The sequence below is a fragment of the Pseudophryne corroboree genome, chromosome 3, assembly GCF_028390025.1.
Source record: "Pseudophryne corroboree isolate aPseCor3 chromosome 3, aPseCor3.hap2, whole genome shotgun sequence".
NCBI classification, from domain to species: Eukaryota; Metazoa; Chordata; class Amphibia; order Anura; family Myobatrachidae; genus Pseudophryne; species Pseudophryne corroboree.
In genome coordinates this window covers 355,261,092-355,287,379 of record NC_086446.1, presented here as the reverse complement: position 1 = coordinate 355,287,379, position 26,288 = coordinate 355,261,092, and the positions used below count along the sequence as shown (strand labels likewise).

The 26,288-nt window shown below is 48.3% G+C and overlaps 1 protein-coding gene across 1 annotated transcript in view; it reads left to right on the top strand.

The window, feature by feature from the left end:
• TOP2A (DNA topoisomerase II alpha) overlaps positions 1-26,288 on the top strand; it is a 208,611-nt gene that overhangs the window by 169,278 nt on the left and 13,045 nt on the right. The window contains exon 32 of the mRNA XM_063959788.1: positions 16,521-16,570. Within this exon, the coding sequence (XP_063815858.1) occupies positions 16,521-16,570 (50 nt within the window). The remainder of the gene's footprint in view (positions 1-16,520; positions 16,571-26,288) is intronic.

Genomic DNA, 26,288 nt, shown 5'->3' with positions numbered 1-26,288 from the left:
GTTTGTGGTACCGAAGCCGGACTATTTTAAATCTGAAATCCTTGAACACTTACATACACAGGTTCAAATTCAAGATGGAGTCACTCAGAGCGGTGATTGCGAACTTGGAAGAAGGGGATTATATGGTGTCTTTGGACATCAAGGAGGCTTACCTCCATGTCCAAATTTACCCTTCTAACCAAGGATACCTCAGGTTGTGGTACAGAACTGTCACTATCAGTTTCAGACGCTGCCGTTTGGTTTGTCCACGGCACCCCGGGTCTTTACCAAGGTAATGGCCGAAAGGTTTATCCACGGCACCCCGGGTCTTTACCAAGGTAATGGCCGAAATGATGATACTCCTTCGAAGGAAGGGAGTTTTAGTTATCCCGTACTTGGACAATCTCCTTATAAGGGCAAGATCCAGGGAACAATTGGTAGTCGGGGTAGCACTATCTCAAGTAGTGTTGCGGCAGCACGGTTGGATTCTCAATATTCCAAAATCGCAGCTGATCCCGACGACACGTCTTCTATTCCTAGGGATGATCCTGGACACAGTCCAGAAAAAGGTGTTTCTCCCGGAGGAGAAAGCCAGGGAGTTATCCGAACTAGTCAGAAACCTCCTAAAACCAGGCCAAGTGTCAGTGCATCAATGCACAAGGGTCCTGGGAAAAATGGTGGCTTCCTACGAAGCAATCCCTTTCTGCAGATTCCACGCAAGAACTTTCCAGTGGGACCTGCTGGACAAATGGTCCGGATCGCATCTTCAGATGCATCAGCGGATAACCCTATCACCAAAGACAAGGGTGTCTCTCCTGTGGTGGTTGCAGAGTGCTCATCTTCTAGAGGGCCGCAAATTCGGCATTCAGTACTGGGTCCTGGTGACCACGGATGCCAGCCTGCGAGGCTGGGGAGCAGTCACACAGGGAAGAAATTTCCAGGGCTTGTGGTCAAGCCTGGAGACATCACTTCACATAAATATCCTGGAGCTGAGGGCCATTTACAATGCCCTAAGCCAAGCAAGACCTCTGCTTCAAGGTCAGCCGGTGCTGATCCAGTCGGACAACATCACGTCAGTCGCCCACGTGAACAGACAGGGCGGCACAAGAAGCAGGAGGGCAATGGCAGAAGCTGCAAGGATTCTTCACTGGGCGGAAAATCATGTGATAGCACTGTCAGCAGTGTTCATTCCGGGAGTGGACAACTGGGAAGCAGACTTCCTCAGCAGGCACGACCTCCACCCGGGAGAGTGGGGACTTCACCCAGAAGTCTTCCACATGATTGTAAACCGTTGGAAAAAACCAAAGGTGGACATGATGGCGTCCCGCCTCAACAAAAAATTGGACAGGTATTGCGCCAGGTCAAGGGACCCTCAGGCAATAGCTGTGGACTCTCTGGTAACACCATGGGTGTACCAGTCAGTGTATGTGTTTCCCTCCTCTGCCTCTCATACCCAAGGTACTGAGAATTATAAGACGGAGAGGAGTAAGAACTATACTCGTGGCTCCGGATTGGCCAAGAAGGACTTGGTACCCGGAACTTCAAGAGATGCTCACAGAGGACCCGTGGCCTCTACCTCTAAGAAGGGACCTGCTCCAGCAAGGACCCTGTCTGTTCCAAGACTTACCGCGGCTGCGTTTGACGGCATGGCGGTTGAACGCCGGATCCTGAAGGAAAAAGGCATTCCGGAAGAAGTCATTCCTACCCTGATCAAAGCCAGGAAGGATGTGACCGCAAAGCATTATCACCGCATTTGGCGGAAATATGTTGCGTGGTGCGAGGCCAGGAAGGCCCCAACGGAGGAATTTCAACTGGGTCGATTCCTGCATTTCCTGCAAACAGGAGTGTCTATGGGCCTAAAATTAGGATCCATTAAGGTTCAGATTTCGGCCCTGTCGATTTTCTTCCAGAAAGAACTGGCTTCAGTTCCTGAAGTTCAGACGTTTGTCAAGGGGGTGCTGCATATACAGCCTCCTTTTGTGCCTCCAGTGGCACCTTGGGATCTCAATGTAGTTTTGGGGTTCCTAAAATCACATTGGTTTGAACCGCTTAAATCTGTGGATTTGAAATATCTCACATGTAAAGTGGTCATGCTGTTGGCCCTGGCTTCGGCCAGGCGCGTGTCAGAATTGGCGGCTTTATCTTATAAAAGCCCTTACCTGATTTTTCATACGGACAGGGCAGAATTGAGGACTCGTCCACAATTTCTCCCTAAGGTGGTTTCAGCGTTTCACCTGAACCAGCCTATTGTGGTACCTGCGGCTACTAGGGACTTGGAGGACTCCAAGTTGCTGGACGTTGTCAGGGCCCTGAAAATATGTTTCCAGGACGGCTGGAGTCAGAAAATCTGACTCCCTGTTTATCCTGTATGCACCCAACAAGCTGGGTGCTCCTGCTTCTAAGCAGACTATTGCTCGTTGGATTTGTAGTACAATTCAGCTTGCACATTCTGTGGCAGGCCTGCCACAGCAAAAATCTGTAAAAGCCCATTCCACAAGGAAGGTGGGCTCATCTTGGGCGGCTGCCCGAGGGGTCTCGGCTTTACAACTTTGCCGTGCAGCTACTTGGTCAGGGGCAAACACGTTTGCTAAATTCTACAAATTTGATACCCTGGCTGAGGAGGACCTGGAGTTCTCTCATTCGGTGCTGCAGAGTCATCCGCACTCTCCCGCCCGTTTGGGAGCTTTGGTATAATCCCCATGGTCCTTACGGAGTTCCCAGCATCCACTAGGACGTCAGAGAAAATAAGAATTTACTTACCGATAATTCTATTTCTCGTAGTCCGTAGTGGATGCTGGGCGCCCATCCCAAGTGCGGATTGTCTGCAATACTTGTACATAGTTATTGTTAACTAAATCGGGTTATTGTTGTTGTGAGCCATCTTTCCAGAGGCTCCTTCTGTTATCATGCTGTTAACTGGGTTCAGATCACAAGTTGTACGGTGTGATTGGTGTGGCTGGTATGAGTCTTACCCGGGATTCAAAATCCTTCCTTATTGTGTACGCTCGTCCGGGCACAGTATCCTAACTGAGGCTTGGAGGAGGGTCATAGGGGGAGGAGCCAGTGCACACCAGGTAGTCCTAAAGCTTTACTTTTGTGCCCAGTCTCCTGCGGAGCCGCTATTCCCAATGGTCCTTACGGAGTTCCCAGCATCCACTACGGACTACGAGAAATAGAATTATCGGTAAGTAAATTCTTATTATCTGGCACTGTGGGGACATATATGTATTTGGCACTGTGGAGGCACCCATTTTTTGGTGTTTTTATATGTATGTGGCACTGTACAACATGGCTAAAAATGGGGTTATGACACAAGGTTAAACTCCTACAGACTTCAAACCGAAAGGTGTGCGCATAAAAATGGGGTGTGACTTTGTGACAGCTATGCCCGCACCTTAGGCACGCGCATAATATGGCTCTTACTACGGATCTTTTCTGGCTCTTTGCCATTGACTGGCCACCCCTGCAGTAGAGGGTTGGATTTCTTGTAATTGATTATCCAGCTGTGTCTTATATCCAGGGATACTAGATACTCCATGGGTTCTAAGCTTTCGATGACCAAAGTGATCGATTCCATCTTGAATCTGTAATCCAGAAACTGATTCAGAGACTTTAGAGTCGGGATTGGTCTCACCGATCCGTCCAGTTCTGGAACTACAAAAAGATTTGAATAGAAATCCTGTTTCATGTGGTGAAGTGGATCCGGCATTAACACTGCTGAGCTCATTAGGGATTGTATAGCCCCCTGAAGGGCAATCCTTTTGTCTTGCGCTACGGGCAAATCTAAAAAAAAAAAAAAAACTTAGCTGGCAGTAAAACTTTTAAATCTAGTTTGTATCCCATGGATACGAGTTTGCGAACCCACGGATCCGTGATCAGGAGAAACCAAGCTTCCTGAAAATTTCCAGGGCGGGCTCCTACCATGGATACTCCGAGGTAGGAGGGGAGCCCGTCATGCCACAGTTTTTTCTGAAAGTTTTGGTTACTGGCGACAGGCAACTGGTTGCAGTTTACCACCGACTTCCACTGACTCATCTGATAAAAGGAGGCGAGTGTCTCTTCCTTATTTGTCGTAAAGATGCCTCAGACTTTCGTGGAAGGATCTTGAATTTGTCTGACCTTCTACCGACATGGCAAGACCAGCAACCCAAGGAGGTTCAGCTGCAACCGAAGTGGAAGGTGATCTGGACACCTGTGAGATCAGTAGCCCCAGGAGACTTGTGAATTGCAGCAAGTTCACTATAACTGTAGCACAGCACCTGCTAGCTACAGCCCGTATCGGGGGGGGGGGGGGGGGGGGGGTCTGAGAGGAGCCAGATTGACCCATATCTGCAGCACAAGACTCTCACAAGGAAGAATAAGCAGTGTGAGTTTTTTTTTTTTTTTTTTATTGCATGTGGAGCAAATATATTTCTCTTTCATCCACTAGGGGACACTGGAGTCCTATACAGTAGGGGTGTGAAGCCTTGAACCGGAGGTGTGGCACAATCTAAAATTAGCATTGTCTGCACAGCAGGTTCCTCCCCCTTCACATCCGTCCTCCCTCAGTTTGAAAAATTGTGCTGGAGGTAACAGCACGTGGGAGCACTTAGCTCCTGACTAAAATACAAGAGTGTGCTGCGTCCACCTACTAAAAGGCAGACAAAGACATATATATTGGAGAGACAAAGATCCCTATTGAAGGGACCTGCCTCTCCACAGGAGATCCTCCAAGTCTTCCTAACAGTGAGTACTGGTTGAAGGAAGACGTAGCTTAGGCTAGGGTACTTCATGTACTTAATTTATTTATTTTTCTTTCTTGAACTGCTGCCTCCTGATGAAAGAAATAGACCCCCTCTTGCAGCTACAGCGGCGGGCGCGGGAGCAGAGTGCGGCGCGGGACTCAGCTCTTCCTCCCTGTGAGCAGGGAGCGACGGCTGAGAGGCGCGCTGCACAAGGAGAATCAGTCAGCCGAAGTGGAGCACAGGCGCCGCTACGGGGCTGTCAAGGCGCGCGCCGGCCAGCGGGTCCGGAGCGCGCCAGATAGTAGTGGGGAAAAGACTGTTTCGCCGAGCGCCGATGGCAGACTCGGCGCGCGCCAGCCAGCGGGAGGGGAGCAAAAGCAGCAAGTGAATAACAAGCCAGTAAAAACTATAAAAATAAATGGGGAGCCGTCCTAGGTAAAAGCATATGTGGGGCAGACATTTAGTGGGGGCCATATTTAATGATTATGGCGCCAGAATGTATAAGGGATGGGTCATCATTCCCCCCCCCCCCACCCCCCCCAGTAGAGGTTGCTTATTACAGAATTAGCTCCCCCTGCTGCACTGCCTGCATAGTGCATAGTAAAATCAGCCCCAAGAATTATAGCAGAGTGATCGTTAGGCAACAGCTCCCTCTGCTGGTGTAAAATATATTTACAGTATATGAGGATCCCCTGAAAAGTAATATTACTTTACAATTTATATTTTCAAGGGACTTCTGTTTCAAAGATCCCGCAGAAAATTCACGGAAGCAAGCGAATACCAACTCCAACATCGTAGCTGATTACAGTTGGGGTGTGAGGATTGCGAGTCGGCTGGTGTTTTATTTTTTTATTTAATTAGAGTAAAGATATTGGCCTGCTCCTTTTTTTTATATACGAAAAGGACAGGTAATTCCAACCGGATCCAATACCTTAGCTTCCGTCATCTCCCAGTCTTTCTCTTCCTAGTTTAAAGGGTGAAAGCGCGACGGGTTACCCTGGTACAGGGTTTTCAAAACAACATGTCTAAGGCAACCAAGACCTCCAAGACCTGTTATGTTTGTACGAAATGTAACAAGAAGAGCACACGGGTTGGCAGCTCCGGGGTGTGCGACTCCTGCTTAGACAAGGACGTGCCACCGGGGAGCAGTGCTCTGGCTAAGGCATGGGAAGACAACCTTGCTAATAGAATCTCCATGGAGATGGCAGAATCGCGCAAGCAGCAATCAGAATGGGCTGCGGGATTCTCAAAGACGATGGAGGAATTTCTAATCAGGTTAACGCCGCCCGCACACGCAGACACAAGTGTGCGCAAGGCTGTTAAAAGAACTTTCCCTAGGATACCAGAATCAGAAGAGGAAGAGTGTTTTCTTCTTGATACGGAGGAAGGTGAGTTAATTGAACCTAACTTAGATGCCGACTTTCCAGAAGAGGACTCTGCAATCTCAGGTCTAGACTCCTTAATTGACGCGGTAAAAGAGATCCTAAGCTTTAAGGACGAGGAAATACGGGAGCCGGAGGATTTCGATTTGTTCGAATCCCAGAAGTCGCGTTCAGCAGTGTTTCCCATTCCTAAATCCCTCCAATCTCAGATAGAGGAGGCTTGGAAACAACCTGACAAACGGTTTCAATTTCCGAAACGGTTTCAGGTAACTTATCCCCTACCTAAGGGTGTAATGGACAAGTGGGAGACTCCGCCGGTAGTGGACGCCTCACTAGGAAGGTTGTCAAAAAAGACCAATTTTACCGATTCCTAACGTAACTACTTTAACGCAGTGTCAACTTTACGGTCTGACGCATCCTTTAAAGTCAATTTTTGGTGCAGCGCAGAGACCTGCGATAGTCTGTGCCTGGGTCAACAAGGCCATGGGTGCATGGTCCGGCCGTATTGTACAAGCTATTGAGGAGGAAAACAGTTTGGAAGAGATTACCCAACTGGCGGAACACATTCGGGAATCTGCTTCGTACTTATGTCAAAGAAAAAGGAAAAAACAATGGTGCGCTTGAATTTAAACCAATTGTAATTATTTATATAAATATATATATATATCTCAGTAGGTGTCCGCTTTCACTCACCACCGAAATAAACAACAAAGAGTCTGCCTTGATTCATATAAAATTATTTTACTAAAATAAATAAATAGACACACATACATAAATAACTAAAATTCTGTATGTTCCACACACTACAATGAAAGGCAGATAGAATCCACTAATACTGAAAGAGCTTGGCAGCAGTAGTATAATTGTATTGATGGCAACAATATATATAAGTGACACTAAACAGACTTATCCAAATCTGTTACAGCCAATTATGTCACACTGAATATAAATACTGTAACAACTGCCAATATGTATCACATGCAAGTTTCACACAACCTCCTGCGACTGGCGTCCCAGTGCAGAGGATGGATTACTGAGTTCTTACCCGACCTGCGGGAAATGTCCGGTATTAGGATGCACGCACCCGGAGGGATAGAAAATTCTGTATGACTTCAAAACTGTAATGCTCACCGCCGGTGAGCAGTATGTTAATTTCAGTCCTGGCGGGCAGGTAGATCGGTGTGATGCCAGTGCACTGTTTGCAGTATGAGCGCTGAGATATTGCACTCTCAGGTCCTGGCAAGCGGACAACGGGAGCTCCAGTCAGCGTCTCAGGTGTAACCACCGCTTGTAAGATGACCGCTGGAGATAGCACACTCTCGGGTCCTAGCAGGTGGACAGCGGATTTTCTGATCAGCGTCTGAGATAGGGCTGCCGCTTGTGCTCAGACCGCTGAAGGTAAAACACTCTCTCAGGTGCTGGCAGGCTGACAATCGGGAACTCCGGTCAGCGGCTCTGTGCGTGTGGATCCTTCCGTCAGTGTGTGGTCGGACAGACAGGGAGATGACGTCATTGTTGCCATCAATACAATTATACTACTGCTGCCAAGCTCTTTCAGTATTAGTGGATTCTATCTGCCTTTCATTGTAGTGTGTGGAACATACAGAATTTTAGTTATTTATGTATGTGTCTATTTATTTATTTTAGTAAAATAATTATATATGAATCAAGGCAGACTCTTTGTTGTTTATTTCGGTGGTGAGTGAAAGCGGACACCTACTGAGATATATATATATATTTATATAAATAATTACAATTGGTTTAAATTCAAGCGCACCATTGTTTTTCCTTTTTCTTTAATATAATTGTTATAGGATTTAGCTAATCCTTTAATGTGTGCAGCTGAATTCAAACAATTAAATTAATTAATTGCGCCGGGAGTTGGGGTGTGAATAACACCTCTTGTGTTTGTCGTACTTATGTCAAGCTTCTAAGGATATTAGCAGAATAGCATCGTGCATATCTGCATCGGCCATATCAGCTAGACAGATTTTATGGCTCAGAGAATGGCAGGGAGACTCCGAGACCAAATAGGCGGTAGAATCCATCCCCTTTGGGGGTGAAATGCTGTTCGGACCAGAATTAGACAAGTGGATTTCGCAGGCTACAGCGGGGAAGTCCACTTTTCTGCCTACTCCTTATACGAGAACTGCTCCACAGACTAGGAGAGGTTATTCGGGACCAGCATTTACTTCACTTCATTTAGATCTTAGTCCTTTCGAGCCAGAGGAAGGGGTTTTCGGTAGACAAGCACGTGGGGGCAGAGGTAGAGGCCGCTCACAAGCAGCAACCAGAAAGCACGATAAACCTGCTGACAAGCCCGTGGCATGACGGCCTCCCAGCTCACCTGGGGTCCCCCTTGGTGGGCGGCCGACTGGAAGGTTTTCAGGACATCTGGGCAAAAATCTCACCAGAACTTTGGGTGAACAACTTAATCTCTCAGGGATACAAGCTGGAATTTCAACAGAGGCCTCACAGTCAGTTTTTTACAACAGGATTGCCTCAGTGCCCTCAAAAAGCAGGGGCACTACGGGCAGCAATTCTCAAATTGCTACAAGCAGAGGTCATTATTCCGGTTCCCGCTTCTCAGAGAGGAACGGGGTTCTGTTCCAATCTTTTTGTCGTGCCAAAGCCAGACGGGACTGTCAGACAATACTCAATTTAAAAGTTTTCAACCAGTTCTTAAGGGTGTACAAATTCAAGATGGAATCAATCCAATCGGTCATTGCAGGCTTAGAACAGGGTGAGTTCATGGTGTCCATGGACATAAAGGATGCATATCTGCATATTCCAATCTGGACTCCTCACCAGGCTTACTTAAGGTTCGCACTGGTGGCAGATCTCTACCAATTCCAGGCCTTGCCGTTCGGTCTAGCATCAGCCCCAAGAATTTTCACAAAGATCATGGCGATCATGGTTGCAGGACTGAGACTGTTGGGGGTCACGAATCTACCTTATCTGGACGATTTACTGATCAAGGCTCCATCTCAGAATCGACTGCTCAAGGATGTTCAGACATCCCATCAATTTCTAATTCAACATGGATGGATTGTCAATTTCCAAAAGTCCAACTTCATACCGACTCAACGGATTCAATTCCTCGGTCTCATCTTGGACACGGTCCTATTACGTGTGTTCCTACCAGAGAACAAGGTCCAGGACTTACAGCGATTAGTGGCTCAGGTACTGAGGACACAAACCGTTTCTATGCACCTCTGTGTGCAACTTCTCGGGAAGATGGTGGCATCATTCGAAGCTCTCCAGTACGGCAGACTTCATTCCCGACCATTCCAAATAAACCTCATTGCTCAGGGAGCAGGCTCGCACTGGCTACTCCATTGGAGAATCCGACTTCAACCACAAGTAAGGGTCTCCTTGATATGGTGGTCGTTACACAAGAACCTTACAGCCGGCAAGAAATGCGGCATTTGGGATTGGAGGATCCTGACGACAGACGCCAGTCTCAGAGGTTGGGGAGCCGTCCTAGAGGACCATCAGTTTCAAGGACGGTGGACGCTACAGGAGAGCAAACTACCCATAAATATCATCGAACTAAGAGCAGTTTACAATGCACTTCTCTTAGCAGAAGACTTAGTCATGAAACAACACATCAGGATTCAGTCAGACAATGTCACGACGACGGCTTACATAAACCGTCAAGGCGGAACAAAGAGCAGGATGGCGCTAAAGGAAGCCACAAAGATCTTGTTGTGGGCAGAAAGACGAGACATCATTCTCTCGGCAGTGTTCATTCCAGGTGTGGAGAACTGGGAAGCAGATTATCTCAGTCGCCAGGACATGCATCCGGGAGAGTGGTGCCTTCATCCACGGATTTTCAACATGATTGTGAGAAGATTGGGTCCGCCTCAGGTGGACCTAATGGCGTCTCGACAAAACCATCAGCTACCCAGATATGTATCAAGGACTCGAGATCCAGCAGCAGAAGGAGTGGACGCATCTACACTTCCTTGGTGTTACAGGAGGGTTTACATATTTCCCCCATTCCCACTCATACCCAGGGTTCTAAAAAGGGTAAAACGGGAACGAGTGTGGGCCATTCTAATCGCACCAGATTGGCCCCGCAGGAGTTGGTACTCCTACCTGCGGGGGTTACTTGCGGAAGATCCTTGGAGGTTACCTCAGAGAGCGGACCTGCTATCTCAGGGACCGTTCCTACACCCCGACCTGAACAGGCTGCGTTTGACGGCGTGACTATTGAAACCCGGATCTTAAGGAACAGAGGGATTCCACGAATGGCCATTCCTACAATGATTGCCGCTAGGAAGCCGGTCACAGCCAGGCACTACTACAGGATTTGGAGACGGTACATGGCTTGGTGTCAGGAGCGGGGATGGAATTCAACGAATTTCCATTTATCTCGGACTTATACTTTTCCTTCAGGCCGGTCTAGAGGGAGGACTCAGACTGGGCTCTTTGAAGGTTCAGATTTCGGCTCTCCATCCTTTTTCAACAGCGGCTAGCATCCTTGCCAGAGATTCAAAACTTTTTACAAGGGGTTCTGAGGATTCAACCACCTTTTCGCCCTCCCACGGCACCATGGGACTTAAATTTGGTGTTACAATATTTGAAGTCACCGACTTTTGAGCCGTTGACGAGAACAGACCAGAAATATCTCTCTTGGAAGGTCACGTTATTACTTGCCTTGGCTTCGGCTAGGCGGGTTTCTGAGTTGGGACCTTTATCCTGTAAGAGTCCGTTCTTAGTTTTTCATGAGGATAGGGCGGAACTCCGTACAAGAGCAGACTTCCTCCCGAAGGTGGTTTCGGGGTTTCACGTAAACCAGCCAATAGTGGTCCCATCTTTCCAGGGTCTCACAGATGAGGACGTGTCATTGGATGTTGTCCGAGCTTTAAGGGTATACGTACAGGTTACGTCGTCCTTCAGAAAGTCGGACCATTTGTTTGTGCTTTACGATGGGCCAAAGAAGGGTTGGCCGGCATCTAAGCAGTCTGTCTAGATGGATTAGACTTGCCATTTGGCAAGCTTATATTTCCTGTGGCAAACAGGTTCCAGTTCAGACGGGTGCTCATACTACCCGATCAGTGGGTGCCTCGTGGGCGGCTGCCAGGGGTGCTTCCACTACTCAACTTTGCAGGGCGGCGACGTGGTCTTCAGCCCACACGTTCGCGAAATTTTACAAGTTTGATACTTTTGCGTCCGGAGAATCTAAGTTCGGACGTTTAGTTTTGTAGGCCACCGACAGCACTCCCTCCCTGGGGGAAAACTTTGGGACGTCCCCTACTGTATAGGACTCCAGTGTCCCCTAGTGGATGAAAGAGGATTTTGGTACTTACCGATAAATCCATTTCTCTGAATCCTCTAGGGGACACTGGACGCCCGCCTCGGTGCTGTCAACCTGCTGTGTTCAAAGTTCTTGTTTTAAACAGTTCGTGCAAACAGCGTTAGTTATTCGGTTAAGAGTTCTTGGCCGCTGTTTGATATGTTGTACGGTTCGGTTCCTCGCCATGTGCTATAGTGTCATGTCCTATTCTCTCAGTCACATTTTTCAAACTGAGGGAGGAGGGATGTGAAGGGGGAGGAACCGGCTGTGCAAACACTGCTAATTTTAGATTGTGCCACACCTCCGGTTCAAGGCTTCACACCCCTACTGTATAGGACTCCAGTGTCCCCTAGAGGATTCAGAGAAATGGATTTATCGGTAAGTACCAAAATCCTCTCTTCCTCACTAGAAATCTCCTATATAATAGCCCAGATCTGTCACTCTGTGACTGTGTGGATAACGCTGGGCGTGGCTAGGAGCTTTCATTGGGTTAGCCGCAGGTCTATCACACCCAGTCCACAGCTGATTGGGTGAGAAACGCCCTCCCATACAGGTTACATCCAATGGGAGGCTCTGCCTTTTGGCTGCTGTGTGTACCTAGAGCAGGATTAACAATGGGGCTGATGGAGCTGCAGCTCCAGGTCCACGCCCCAAAATATTCCCAATGCATCTGCAGCAACATATCCTCCAACAATGTACACACAAAATCGGTACAAATTCTAAAAGGGGTGTGGCCACGCCCCTTTTCCTGTACTTTCAATGTAAGTTTGGAGAGCCAAATATCGTCAGACCATAAAAAAAAAGGTACTGTACCTGCCAAAAAGGTACAGTTGGAGGGTATGCCACTGCATCTGCAGCAAGTTTCTGCGCTGTAGATGGGGGGGGGGGGGGGGGGGGGATCCTTTTACTGCAGCGTCCTATGTCCTTCTGCCAGTCCGCCTGCCCCCTCCGGCATCAACCATCCCCACTCCCGTGCCGCGGCGCAGGTGGAACGAAAGCTGCTGCGGCCACCGGCGTAGATGTGTATGAAAGCGGCCCCGCGGAATGCTTTCATTGCCCTCCCTGCGCCACATACGCTCTGAGCCCTGGAGCTTCCTTTGCGCGTGATGTCACAGAAGTGCCTCTCCGCCACAGCTGTGCCCAGAGGCCCTGACTCTGCAACACAGCACCTGGCCTGGAAGCCCCGAGTTGGCTAATGTAACTGATAGAGTGGGTGATATCGTGGAGGGTAATGTCTGGACGCTGAATCAATGTAAAAGGTTACAGTGCTGTGCAGTGTCACGGACTGCACAGCACTTTCACCTTTTACATTGATTTAGTCAGTTCTGCCAGCCAGTCACTATTGTTAGAGGCGGTGTGTCAACGCGCCGCATTACAGCAAAGTAGACGCATTCAATAAACTACACCTCCCAGCAGCCCTTGGCGCCAAAGCATTCTGGTGCTAAGGCCTGCTGGGAGCTGTAGTTTGAGTGCATCTACCCTGTAATGCGGCGCGTTGGGACACCGGCGCTAACAATAGTGACTGGCTGCTGTGCGAGTCTCCGTGAGAGCCACTGCCAAAGGGAGGATAGCAGGAGGAGAAGCATTACCTGTCCCTCACCCACTCGCAGTACCTCTGGGCCTCATCTGCGGCCTTCCACGCCCCCCTCCCCCACCCGCTGCACCCCCGCAACCACCGCATCGCACCCGCCCCTCCTCCAACCACAGCACCTACTAAGTGATTCATCTGGCCCTGCATGTGCATTTCATGCCATTCATATATATTGGTAGATGCTCAATACCCCTTTTCCACTTACGAGCACGGGTCGCAGCCGGGAGCCTAACACGGGAGCTGCCCCCTGCTGTGACCCGTGCTCAGCCCCTTTCCCATCAGCAGTCACGACCCGGCATATGCCGGGTTGGTGACGCTTCTAGTGACGCGGCAGGGGCGGCGCAGGGAGATCACATGATCTCCCAGCGCCGCCCTTCCATACAGTGTAAACGGGAGCCGTGTCGCATCGACATGGCTCCCGTTTACACTACAACCCTACCCGGATCATTCCCGTGTCCTACCCAGGTAAATAGCCGGGTAGGATTCACGGGTCACTTGATCCGGGTTTACCCTTTTCCACTTGCAAAAAACACGGGTAAATGCGCGCCCCCGTGCATTTACCTGTGATTTTTGAGCTAGTGGAAAAGGGGTATAAGCTTAGTGATATCATTCAGGTGCTCGAAAGGGAGGGGTATTTCTAAGCAAGAAAAAGGCATTTGTTTCCCCCAGCACCCTGAATGATAACCGTAACCAGATATAAATTTCACATGATAATAGAATTCAGAGATCTTCGTTACACATATTTGCGCAAATGTGTGAATAAGCCCCAAAGCCGCATCAAGGCGTCTCTGTATATTTGAGGTCCCTGGCGCTTTATCTAGGTGCAGGGTGTGGCACCCCAAAACACCAGCATAAGCCAGAAAGCCCAGCATAGCATACCAGTGAAAAAACTATAGTGTTAATAAATTAGTATTTAGGAAGCCGAAGCTATAGAGAAAGTGATACAAAAATGAAATGCAATTAAAATAAAGAAATAGTGTTAAAAAATGAATAAGTGAAAAGTGTTAATAAAATGTAAAGGTATGCCACACTAAGGCCATCCAGCTCAGCCAGTCCAGAGGCACCACACCTCCATTACCCCAATCTGGGTCTAAGATTAACCAGCAAGGAGCCACATGATAATGGCTCCTTACTACAATATGTCTAAGCTAAGAGCTACCTACTTTGGAGCAACCCCATAATGCTCCATGTGGCATGTCAGGGCCTGCACCTCCTCCTAATGCAGGAACCTCTCTGCCTCTCACAACAGACATATATATTGGTGATGCTCAATTAGCTGTGATATCATTCAGGTGCTCGAAAGGGAGTGGTATTTCTAAGCAAGAAAAAGGCATTTGTTTCCCCCAGCACCCTGAATGATAACCGTAACCAGATATAAATTCCACATGATAATAGAATTCAGAGATCTTCGTTACACATATTTGCGCAAATGTGTGAATAAGCCCCAAAGCCGCATCAAGGTGTCTGTACATTGCAAGGTGCTATGACCCCTTAACAATCGTATGCCCTTTGTCCGTGCAATATTTAACCACTCGAGCAATTATGATTGGAGGTAATACTCCATATAATACAAATATTGCACGCCACAAGGGCGTGCAAGGGTTTATGGGGTATAGCCCCTTACGGCGGTGTGACGAGCGCCCATAGGGCTGGAGGAATCACCTAGTATATATACAACTCTCTTAGCAAACAGCCTGCACTCCGGTGTCAGGCTATGCAGGTTGTAAGACAAGCAGGTGAATGCAATATGAAACGACTCTGTCCTACAGTAGAGGGAAGATTGCAACATTGTTAGCACACTGCTGTAGCTAAGGTAGCCTGGCCCTGATTGATGGGGAAAAGCCTGTTCTTTACTGGCTCCATCCCCTTCTACTTGTATTACGGGGACCCAATGTGGAACCTGAAATAAGGGGGAAAACGCTGTGAATTAGAGCTAACAGTAAACAGCTGCCTGCTGTATGTAGCCTTTATAATAAACATCCGCTGCTCCACACAGCCCCTCTCCACTTATGGGAGATGGGGGGAGGCTATGTACCTGTGTTCCCAGGTCTATTGTGTGCACTCTGGTGGGGAGTACAGGTGAACAGTTACTCACCACTGCCGAACGCCTCAGGACTGCGGCTGTCTGGTGTGGGTAGCAGTGCTGCTAATCTCCCGTGCACCGAGGAGTACCAGAGACCCCACTTCTCACATAAGTGGGTAAGGGATACCATGATGCCGAGATAAGAAATGAATTAAAAATAAATCCAGGCTGGAGCTCAGCCAAGCATGACCGGCTCACTGAGCACAATTCTAAAACTGGGGGGGTAATATCCATTATATCCATAACCTTCTCATTCATCCATATTAGGAGACACTGCTGTACCTTGATGTATAGAAGGTGCTGCAGTGAGGAACTGTCTTACAACTAAACTTCCTGTTCACCCCCTTCCCCCCCCCTCTAGTGGGTAAATACAGTATACAAAGGTGGGAGTTTTTTTTTAGAACTGGTGATGTTGCTCATAGCAACTTATCAGATTCTGCTTAACATTTATCTAGCTGCTTCTCGAAGGTAAGATAGAATCTGGTTGCTATGGGCAACATCACCAGTTCTAAAAAGATCCCACCTTAGTAAATTTACCCCTAGGTTTATAATTGCTTTTTGGAAAGTTTATTTGTGCAACAGTGTTCTTTTCAACATCAGAGTGTGTGGTCTCTGGAACGGTCATTGAAACACTACTCGCTCTAAGTAATAGGGCTTCCTGATGGGTCACATGGTCCATGGGTGAAACTGAGACCAGTTGCAAACAATCAGCAACAACAACACAGCAATGAACAAGGGCATCAAAACTCTGGCTGTTCAAATCACACCTCAAAGTTTCAGTGTAAGGGGCACAACGTGTATAGGCAAATACCTTGGACCAAGACCTGCAGTCAAGTCCCCCGGCATGACTGGATCTCACCCACCCAGACTCTTTACAATGGGAACCAGTTTTCGCAACTTTTAGGACTTCCACCCAATAGCTTCTAAGACATTGTGGGGCATATCTAATTAGCTGCAGGGTAATTGAAAGATCAGACTTATTCAATCAGGTCCTATATCCCCCATGCATTAAGCCCTGAGAGGGTACACTTTCCTTGTAGCTGCTGTCCATGTTAAAATGGATTTAACACCTGTGAAAACCTATGTGTTTTTGCATTTTGTATGTAATCTATGGGTTACTTACTGCATATCAAAAATGCACAATAATTGAATAGCCCTGTGTGAGATAATGAGTGGTTGGGTGGAGGTATATAGAGGAGGTGGGAATAGAATTCAGCAAGTTAAGTTTTAACCAGAACACTTATCCCCCACGGTACTGTAGTGTCCCCAAGTGGTTTCTGCAAAATAGATTTTATAGGAATTACAAAAATAAAGTTTTTGTTGACTAAAGAACACCTGTGCAGAAGCATTGGGCTACTTCAACTTGTAAACTGTTTTTAATACAATCAAGTTACAAATTACATTATTTTATGTATGATGCATTGCTATTTACTGATAGACTTATTTGTTTTTATTATAGAAAGGTTAAAGATCCCAGTCCAGAAAGTGTACCAGAAACCACTCCATCAGGTTTGTGAGATTGAGAGTTTAATGATATTTGCGAATATTGATGGACCAGCATATACAAAGCTTTGAGCTGCTATTAACTAATAGTCTTTGTTTGAACCTGTCTAAATAGGTGACAACTGTGTTTATTGCAGGTTGTTTTTGTTTGTTTGTTTTTGTTGTTGTTTGTTGTTGTTGTTTTTTGGGGGGGGGGTGTTTTTGTTTTCCCCAGGCTTTTTGTAGTATATGGCAAATTTTTTAATATGTTGTACTTAATCACTTTTATACCTGCTGGCACAACAAAATGGCTTCATAGTTTGTGTTTTTCTTTTTCGTCCACTAGGTGGCACTGGGTTCAGTGCTGGGTATATGCTGGATTTGATAGTCCTGTTAACAAAGGGTTTCATATTTGTATCCAGCAGCCATCAGTCATCCTTGCCTGTGTTCCATGATAGCCACTCAAACTATAGGAACAACCTACCGTATATATACGCTTATCTATATTGTGCTTCACTTATAGATATTCTATAGCTACCTAACTACTTGTAGTTTGGGTAGACCTTACTTTCTTGCACTCCATTTGAACTATGCTGGTACAGCTTAGAGTTAGGGATTTATATTGGTTTGCTTTAACATTTATTTCAGAAACAGCTAACAAAGAGGCGGCTGCTCCAGTGCCTTGTACTTGCAGAGGTTGTCAACATACTCACTCCCCAGGTTCCAGACAATGATGGCTTGTATGTTGCTTTGCGGCTCCTACACAAGTAAACGCCTTCGGCTGTACCAACCACTCAGGAGCCAGCTTGGGCTTTCTGTCTGCTCAGCAAGTAACTCCCTACGTGTGATTTCTTATCCACCTGTAGTCAGAGCCGCCTTGGATGCAGTCTTTTGTGCAGTCTGTGCAGAGCTTAGCAAAGGTTTCCACCTCGGTCAAGCAGCTGCTAGGCAGAGAGGGGGCATCTGCACGCAGACCTCCCATGCGGGAGAGTTCTACTGATATCTGAGGGAGAATGTGAGCCAGAGCTCCTGTCTGACTAGGAGGATAGTGGTTCCATCATGTTGGATGTGGAATCCTCCTCCGTACCGAAGGATTCTATGTCCCTTACTGATGTGGAAGCTCTTGTCAGGACTGTGCTCCATACTGAGAAGACAGACCTGGCTCGTTCTTTTTTCAAGCAGAAAAAGAAGGAAGCAACACAGTTTCCACCTTTGTCTCAGCTAGAGGACCTGCTGGAGGTGGCGTTGGCTCAGCCAACTAAGTGTTTTCAGCTATCAAAGCGCTTGGTTTCTTTTTACCCACTTCTGCCATAGGAGCTGGCTAAGTGGGAATCTTCCCATCTCTGCTGGACTCTCATATTGCAAGATTAGTCGGGTCCTAGGTACTTCCTATTCCTAATACATTTTACCTCAAGGATCCTACAGATAGAAAGCTGGAGAATTTTCTGAAGACCGCTTATTTGCGTGATGGAGCTATTGCTCATCCAGCCCTGGAATCGGCTTTGGTAGCCAACGCCATTGGTACCTTAACTGAGAAGCTGGAACACTGCCTTTGTTCAGGTACTACCTATTAAACATCCAGAATGCAAACACCTACTTAGCAGCCAGGGACATGGGAGTTTTAACATCCAAGGTGTCAGTTTGACAATAGCAGCCAGGAGGACCCTGTGGCTCCGTTCCTGGAGGGTGGACACAGAATCTTACCTCCTCTCCTTCTGGCCCAGTCATTGGCGTTGCTGGAACACCACATTCAGGTGACTGTGGATCTTCTACAGTCTCACAGCTGGAAGATCAATTAGTACAAATCGTCTCTAATGCCTTCACACTAGTTGTTACATCGGGGAGCGCTACAGTATTCTCACTGTCAGTTTTCCTCCCACAGGACTAAATTCAGACCTTCATATGGCATCGCAGGGTGTCCACCCATGCCTGTATGCGTCTTCTGGAAACAATGGTGGCTACATTCAACATGATAGAGTATGCTCAATTTCACTCCCGTCCTCTGCAACTACAGATTCTAGCCGAGTGGAACGGGTTGTATCCACACATCAAGACACAGATCATTGCCCTCCTCTTGGGAGGTTTGCCACTTCCTGACATTGCTGCTCCAGGCCAACCTAAATCAGGGTCATCCCTTCTGGGTTCTGGACTGGGTCCTGCTCTCTACTGATGCCAGTATTCAGGGGTAGGGGGCAGTCTGCGGCCAGCAGATGTATCGGGGATGCAGGAGAGCCAGCTCCCCATCAAGGTCTTGGAACTACGGCCAATCTTTAGAGCGCTTTGATCGGCTGAGAATCTCCTCCAAGTTTGTCCAGTCAAGGTGAAGTTGGACAATGCGACAGCAGTCGCATAAATTAACCATCAGGAGGCACTTGCAGTTGAGGTGCCATGGGGGAGGTGAGACATCTAGATGGAGTGTCATCTACCCACTCTAACGGCAGTGCTCATACCCCGAGTACTCAAATCTGAAGCGGACTTCCTAAGCTGCCAAGATGAACACTCAGGCGGGTGGGCCCTGCATCCAGAGGTGTATCAGGTGCTAGTGTGCCGTTGAGGTCTTCCGGACATCGATATGATGGCATCTCAACACAAGCTTCAGGCACGGCTCTTGCACCCTGGATCCTGCAGCCTTTTTGGTAGATGCGCTGACTGCTCCATGGACTTTCCCACTCATTTATGACTTCCCTCCAATTCAGAGGATACTGCATGTTCAGGCGAGGTGGTGGTTAACTCTGGTTGCCCCAGATTGGCCTCGTCACAGGTGGTGTGATCTTCATAGTCTCTCCATTGACACTCCACTGCATCTACCTTGGAAGCCGGATCTCCTATCTCTGGGCCCCTGCTGTCATCCCTATCCGGACCGTCTCGCTTTGATGGTGTGGCTCTGTCTTAAGGAAATTGGATTTTTCCAGAAGGGTCACGAACACCATGCTCAGAGCCAGGAAACCTTTTTCAGACAGGATTTATCATCTGGTTCGGAGGACTTTCATTGCATGGTGCTCTGCTAGGGGTTTCAATCTGCAGCCCTTTAGACTTTCACATCTGTTGGCTTTTCTTCAGGCAGATCTAGACCTGGGTCTCTGACTCCCATTCTTAAAAGTTTAGGTCTCTGCCCTGTTCATTCTTTTCCAGCGTCAGTTAGCCCGTATGCCTGACATCCGTACTTCTTTAAAATTTGACATCTTCAGCCTCCTTTCGTGCCTCCAGTAGCTCCCTGGGGACTATTCCTTGTTCTTAGAGCTCTCCGTTCAGCTTCCTTTGATCCTCTGGACACTGTAGATATGTTGAGTATGTGATCTCAGTGCTTTATCCTGCCGCTTTTTTTTTTTTTTTTTTTTTTTTTTTTTTTCTTCCCCCCTTGTATTTCATGCAGACAGGGCGGTCCTTCGTACTCTAATTTCTTGCACAAGGTTGTCTTGAGATTTCACAACAGTTGTTGTCAAATCTTTTGTGGCTAGTTCAGACAGAGGCCTCTCTAGCTGTGTGGGCTCTCCGCATATATGTAGACAGAACCAAGGCTGTTCGTATGTCAGATTCCCTGTTTGTTTTATATGATACTTACAAATGGGGCAGGCTGACTTCAAAACAGACCTTAGCCAGGTGGCTGTGTTTGACTATTCGCCAGGCCTATTCGGTGGCAAATCTTCCTACCCTTGCCTAGGTGACAGCTCACTGTACACGATAAGTTGGAGCTTCTTGGGCAGGTAAGTGTGTGGCCTCTGCAGAGCAGCTTTGTAAGGCAGCCATGTGGTCTTCTGGCCCACACCTTCATCAGGATTTATACATTTGACACCTTTGCATCTGCTGATACCGCCTTCGGGCTTAGGGCCCTTAGCACAGTTCAGGAGTGTCCCTGCCCTTGAGGGGACAGATTTAGAACATCTCAGCAGTGATCCCTGTGCCCTTTAGTAGAAGAAAAAGAAAATAGGATTTATGGCCTTACCTAGGTAAATCCTTTTCTTTGAGTCCACAGGGCACCCTGCCTGACACACCTTACTTGCGAATTCTTATTCCTATATTGGCAAGTTTTTTCAACTCTTTGGTACATATGTCTGTGTGCATGATGATCTCGGCTGGGGGGAGGGGTATAGTGAGACAGGAGTGCTGCTGGGTAATTATTTTTTCTCTCTAACGTCCTAGTGGATGCTGGGGACTCCGTAAGGACCATGGGGAATAGACGGGCTCCGCAGGAGACTGGGCACTCTAAAGAAAGATTAGGTACTATCTGGTGTGCACTGGCTCCTCCCTCTATGCCCCTCCTCCAGACCTCAGTTAGAATCTGTGCCCGGCCAGATCTGGGTGCCTCTAGTGGGCTCTCCTGAGCCTGCTAGTAAAAGAAAGTATTTGTTAGATTTTTTATTTTCAGTGAGCTTCTGCTGGCAACAGACTCGCTGCTACGAGGGACTGAGGGGAGAGAAGCAAACCTACCTGTCTACAGCTAGGTTGCGCTTCTTAGGCTACTGGACACCATTAGCTCCAGAGGGTTCGAACACAGGCATCTGTCCTCGATCGTCCGTTCCCGGAGCCGCGCCGCCGTCCCCCTCGCAGAGCCAGAAGAACAGAAGCTTGAAGACGGCGAAAACAGCGGCTGAAGACTCCTGTCTTCATTTAAGGTAGCGCACAGCACCGCAGCTGTGCACCATTGCTCCCAGCACACTTTCACACTCCGGTCACTGTAGGGTGCAGGGCGCTGGGGGGGGGGCGCCCTGGGCAACAATTGAAGTACCTTTTAGGCATAACATACATATATACAGTCAGGCACTGTGTATATGTATATATATATATATATATATATATATATATATATGTAAAAAACCCCTCCATTTTTTTTCACACAGAAGCGGGACAGAAGCCCGCCGCTGAGGGGGCGGGGCCTTCTTCCTCAGCACACCAGCGCCATTTTCTCTTCACAGCTCCGCTGGAAGGACGCTCCCCAGGCTCTCCCCTGCAGTATCCAGGTACAAGAAGGGTAAAAAAGAGAGGGGGGGGGGGGGGGGGGGGCACATAAATTTAGGCGCAAAAGACATAAAATCGGCAGCTATTGGGTAATCACTTATTTTCTCTGACGTCCTAAGTGGATGCTGGGACTCCGTAAGGACCATGGGGAATAGCGGCTCTGCAGGAGACAGGGCACAAAAGTAAAGCTTTAGGATCAGGTGGTGTGCACTGGCTCCTCCCCCTATGACCCTCCTCCAAGCCTCAGTTAGATTTTTGTGCCCGAACGAGAAGGGTGCAGGCTAGGTGGCTCTCCTGAGCTGCTTAGAAGTAAAGTTTAAATAGGTTTTTTATTTTCAGTGAGACCTGCTGGCAACAGGCTCACTGCATCGAGGGACTAAGGGGAGAAGAAGCGAACTCACCTGCGTGCAGAGTGGATTGGGCTTCTTGGCTACTGGACATTAGCTCCAGAGGGACGATCACAGGTACAGCCTGGATGGGTCCCGGAGCCGCGCCGCCGGCCCCCTTACAGATGCTGAAGAGTGAAGAGGTCCAGAAATCGGCGGCAGAAGACGTTCCTGTCTTCATTAAGGTAGCGCACAGCACTGCAGCTGTGCGCCATTGCTCCCAGCACACTTCACACTGCGGTCACTGAGGGTGCAGGGCGCTGGGGGGGGGCGCCCTGGGCAGCAATGTAAATACCTCCTATGGCAAAAAAATACATCACATATAGCCCCTGGGCTATATGGATGCATTTAACCCCTGCCAGTTTTCCAGATAAAAGCGGGAGAAGAGCCCGCCGAGAAGGAGGCGGGGCCTATCTCAGCACACGGCGCCATTTTCCCACACAGCTCCGCTGGTAGGAAGGCTCCCAGACTCTCCCCTGCACTGCACTACAGAAACAGGGTACAACAGAGAGGGGGGGCACTTATTTGGCTAAAAATATATATAAGCAGCTATAAAGGATAGACACTTATTATAAGGTTGTCCCTATACAGTTTATAGCGCTTTGGTGTGTGCTGGCAAACTCTCCCTCTGTCTCCCCAAAGGGCTAGTGGGGTCCTGTCCTCTATCAGAGCATTCCCTGTGTGTGTGCTGTGTGTCGGTACGTTTGTGTCGACATGTATGAGGAGAAAAATGATGTGGAGACGGAGCAGATTGTCTGTAATAGTGATGTCACCCCCTAGGGGGTCGACACCTGAGTGGATGTACTGTTGAAAATTACGTGACAGTGTCAGCTCTGTATAAAGACAGTGGTTGACATGAGACAGCCGGCTACTCAGCTTGTGCCTGTCCAAACGTCTCATAGGCCGTCAGGGGCTCTAAAGCGCCCGTTACCTCAGATGGCAGATACAGACGCCGACACGGATACTGACTCCTGTGTCGACGGTGAAGAGACAACCGTGATTTCCAATAGGGCCACACGTTACATGATTGAGGCAAGGGAAAATGTTTACACATTTCTGATAATGAGTACCACCAAAAAGGGGTATTATGTTTGGTGAGGAAAAACTACCTGTAGTTTTCCTGAATCTGAGAAATAAAATGAGGTGTGTGATGATGCGTGGGTTTCCCCCCGATAACAATTGATAATTTCTAAAAAGTTATTGGCAGTATACCTTTTCCCGCCAGAGGTTAGGGTGCGTTGGGAAACACCCCCTAGGGGGGATAAGGCGCTCACACGCTTGTAAGAACAAGGGCTCTACCCTCTCCTGAGATGGCCGCCCTTAAGGATCCTGCTGATGGAAAGCAGGAGGGTATCCTAAAATGTATTTACACACATACTGGTGTTATACTGCGACCAGCAATCGCCTCAGCCTGGATGTGCAGTGCTGGGTTGGCGTGGTCGGATTCCCTGACTGGAAATATTGATATCCTAAATAAGGACAGTATATTATTGCCTATAGAGCATTTAAAATATATGCGAGATGCACAGCGGAATATTGCCGACTGGCATCAAGTATAAGTGCGTTGTCCAATTCTACCAGTAAAGTGGTCAGGTGAGGCGGATTCCAAACGGCATTTGGAAGTATTGCCTTAAAAAAGGCATTTGGGGACGGTTTTTTCAGACCTGGTGGCCACGGCAACAGCTGGGATATCCACGTTTGTACCCCAGGTCGCCTCTCAAAATAAGACGCAGTATTATCAGGCGCAGTCCTTTGTTGGCAAGCGGACAAAAGGTTCCTCTTTTCTGCTCGTGACAGAGGGAGAGGAAAAAGGCTACAGAGATGAGCCAGTTCCCAGGAACAGAAACCCTTTCCCGCCTCTGCCAAGCCCTCGGTATGATGCTAGGGCTTTTCAAGCTCAGGCACGGTGGGGGCCCGTTCTCAATGAATTTCAGTGCGCAGTGGGCTCACTCGCAAGTAGACCCCTGGATCCTTCAGGTAATATTTCAGGGGTACAAATTGGAATTCGAGACGTCTCCCCCTCGCCGTTTCCAAAAGTCGGTTTTACCGACGTCTCCCTCTGACAGGGAGGCAGTTTTGGAAGCCATTCACAAGCTGTATTCCCAGCAGGTGATAATCAAGGTACCCCTCCTGCAAAAGGAAACGGGGTATTATTCCACACTATTGTGGTACCGAAGCCAGACGGCTCGGTGAGACCGATTCTAAATCTAAAATCTTTGAATACAGAGGTTCAAATTCAAGATTGAGTCACTCAGAGCAGTGATTGCGAACCTGGAAGAAGGGGACTACATGATGTCTCGGGACATCAAGGATGCTTACCTTCATGTCAAAAAATTTACCCTTCTCACCAAGGGTACCTCAGGTTATGGTCACTATCAGTTCAGACGCTGCCGTAGGGATGGTCCACGGCACCCCGGGTCTTTACTAAAGTAAGGACCGAAATGATGATGATTCCTTCGAAGGAAGGGAATTTTAGTTATTCTTTACTTGGACGATTCCCTGATAAGGGTAAGATCCAGGGAACAGTTGGAGGTCAGTGTAGCACTATCTCAGGTAGTGTTGCAGCAGCACGATTGGATTCTCAATATTCCAAAATCGCAGCTGGTTCCGACGACTCGTCTTCTGTTCCTAGGGATGATCCTGGACACAGTCCAGAAAGAAGGTGTTTCTCCCGGAGGAGAAAGCCAGGGAGTTATCCGAGCTAGTCAGGAACCTCCTAAAACCGAGCCAAGTCTCAGTGCATCAATGCACAAGGGTTCTGTGTAAAAATGGTGGCTTCCTACGAAGCAATCCCATTTGGCAGATTCCACGCAAGGACTTTCCAGTGGGACCTACTGGAAAAATGGTCCGGGTCGCATCTTCAGATGCATCAGCGGATAACCCTGTCACCAAGGACAGGGGTATCCCTCCTGTGGTGGTTGCAGAGTGCTCATCTTCTAGAGGGCCGCAGATTCGGCATTCAGGACTGGGTCCTGGTGACCACGGATGCCAGCCTGCGAGGCTGGGGAGCAGTCACACAGGGAAGGAATATCCAGGGCTTATGGTCAAGCCTGGAGACATCACTTCACATAAATATCTGAAGCTAAGGGCCATTTACAATGCTCTAAGCTTAGCAAGACCTCTGCTTCAAGGTCAGCCGGTGTTGATCCAGTCGGACAACATTACGGCAGTCACCCACGTAAACAGACAGGGTGCCACAAGAAGCAGGAGGGCAATGGCAGAAGCTGCAAGGATTCTTCGCTGGGCGGAAAACCATGTGATAGCACTGTCAGCAGTATTCATTCCGGGAGTGGACAACTGGGAAGCAGATTTCCTCAGCACGACCTCCACCCGGGAGAGTGGGAACTTCACCCAGAAGTCCTCCACATGATTATAAACCGTTGGGAAAAACTTGACCGGTATTGCGCCAGGTCAAGGGACCCTCAGTCAATAGCTGTAAAGGCTCTGGTAACACCGTGGGTGTACCAATCAGTGTATGGGTTCCCTCCTCTGCCTCTCATACCCAAGGTACTGAGATTGATAAGATGGAGAGGAGTAAGCACTATATTCGTGGCTCCGGATTGGCCAATAAGGACTTGGTAACCGGAACTTCAAGAGATGCTCACGGAGGATCCGTAGCCTCTATCTCTAAGAAGGGACCTGCTCCAGCAAGGACCCTGTCTGTTCCAAGACTTACCGCGGCTGCGTTTGACGGCATGGCGGTTGAACGCCGGATCCTGAAGGAAAAAGGCATTCCGGATGAAGTCATCCCTATCCTGATCAAAGCCAGGAAGGATGTAACTGCAAAACATTATCACCGCATTTGGCGAAAATATGTTGCGTGGTGCGAGGCCAGTAAGGCCCGACGGAGGAAATTCGACGATTCCTACATTTCCTGCAAACAGGAGTGTCTATGGGCCTGAAATTGGGGTCCATTAAGGTTCAAATTTCGGCTCTGTCAATTTTCTTCCAAAAAGAACTAGCTTCAGTCCCTGAAGTTCAGACGTTTGTAAAAGGGGTACTGCATATACAGTCTCCTTTGGTGCCTTCAGTGGCACCTTGGGATCTCAATGTAGTTTTTGGGTCCCAAAAGTCACATTGGTTTGACCCACTTAAATCTATGGAGTTAAAATATCTCACAGGAAAAGTGGTCATGCTGTTGGCTCTGGCCTGGGCCAGGCGCGTGTCAGAATTGGCGGCTTTATCCTGTAAAAGCCCTTATCTGATTTTCCATTCGGAAAGGGCGGAATTGAGGACTCGTCCTCCGTTTCTCCCTAAGGTGGTTTCAGCGTCCACCTGAGCCAACCTATTGTGGTGCCTGCGGCTACTAGGGACTTGGAGGACTCCAAGTTGCTAGACGTTGTCAAGGCCGGAAAATATATGTTTCCAGGACGGCTGGAGTCAGAAAATCTGACTCGCTGTTC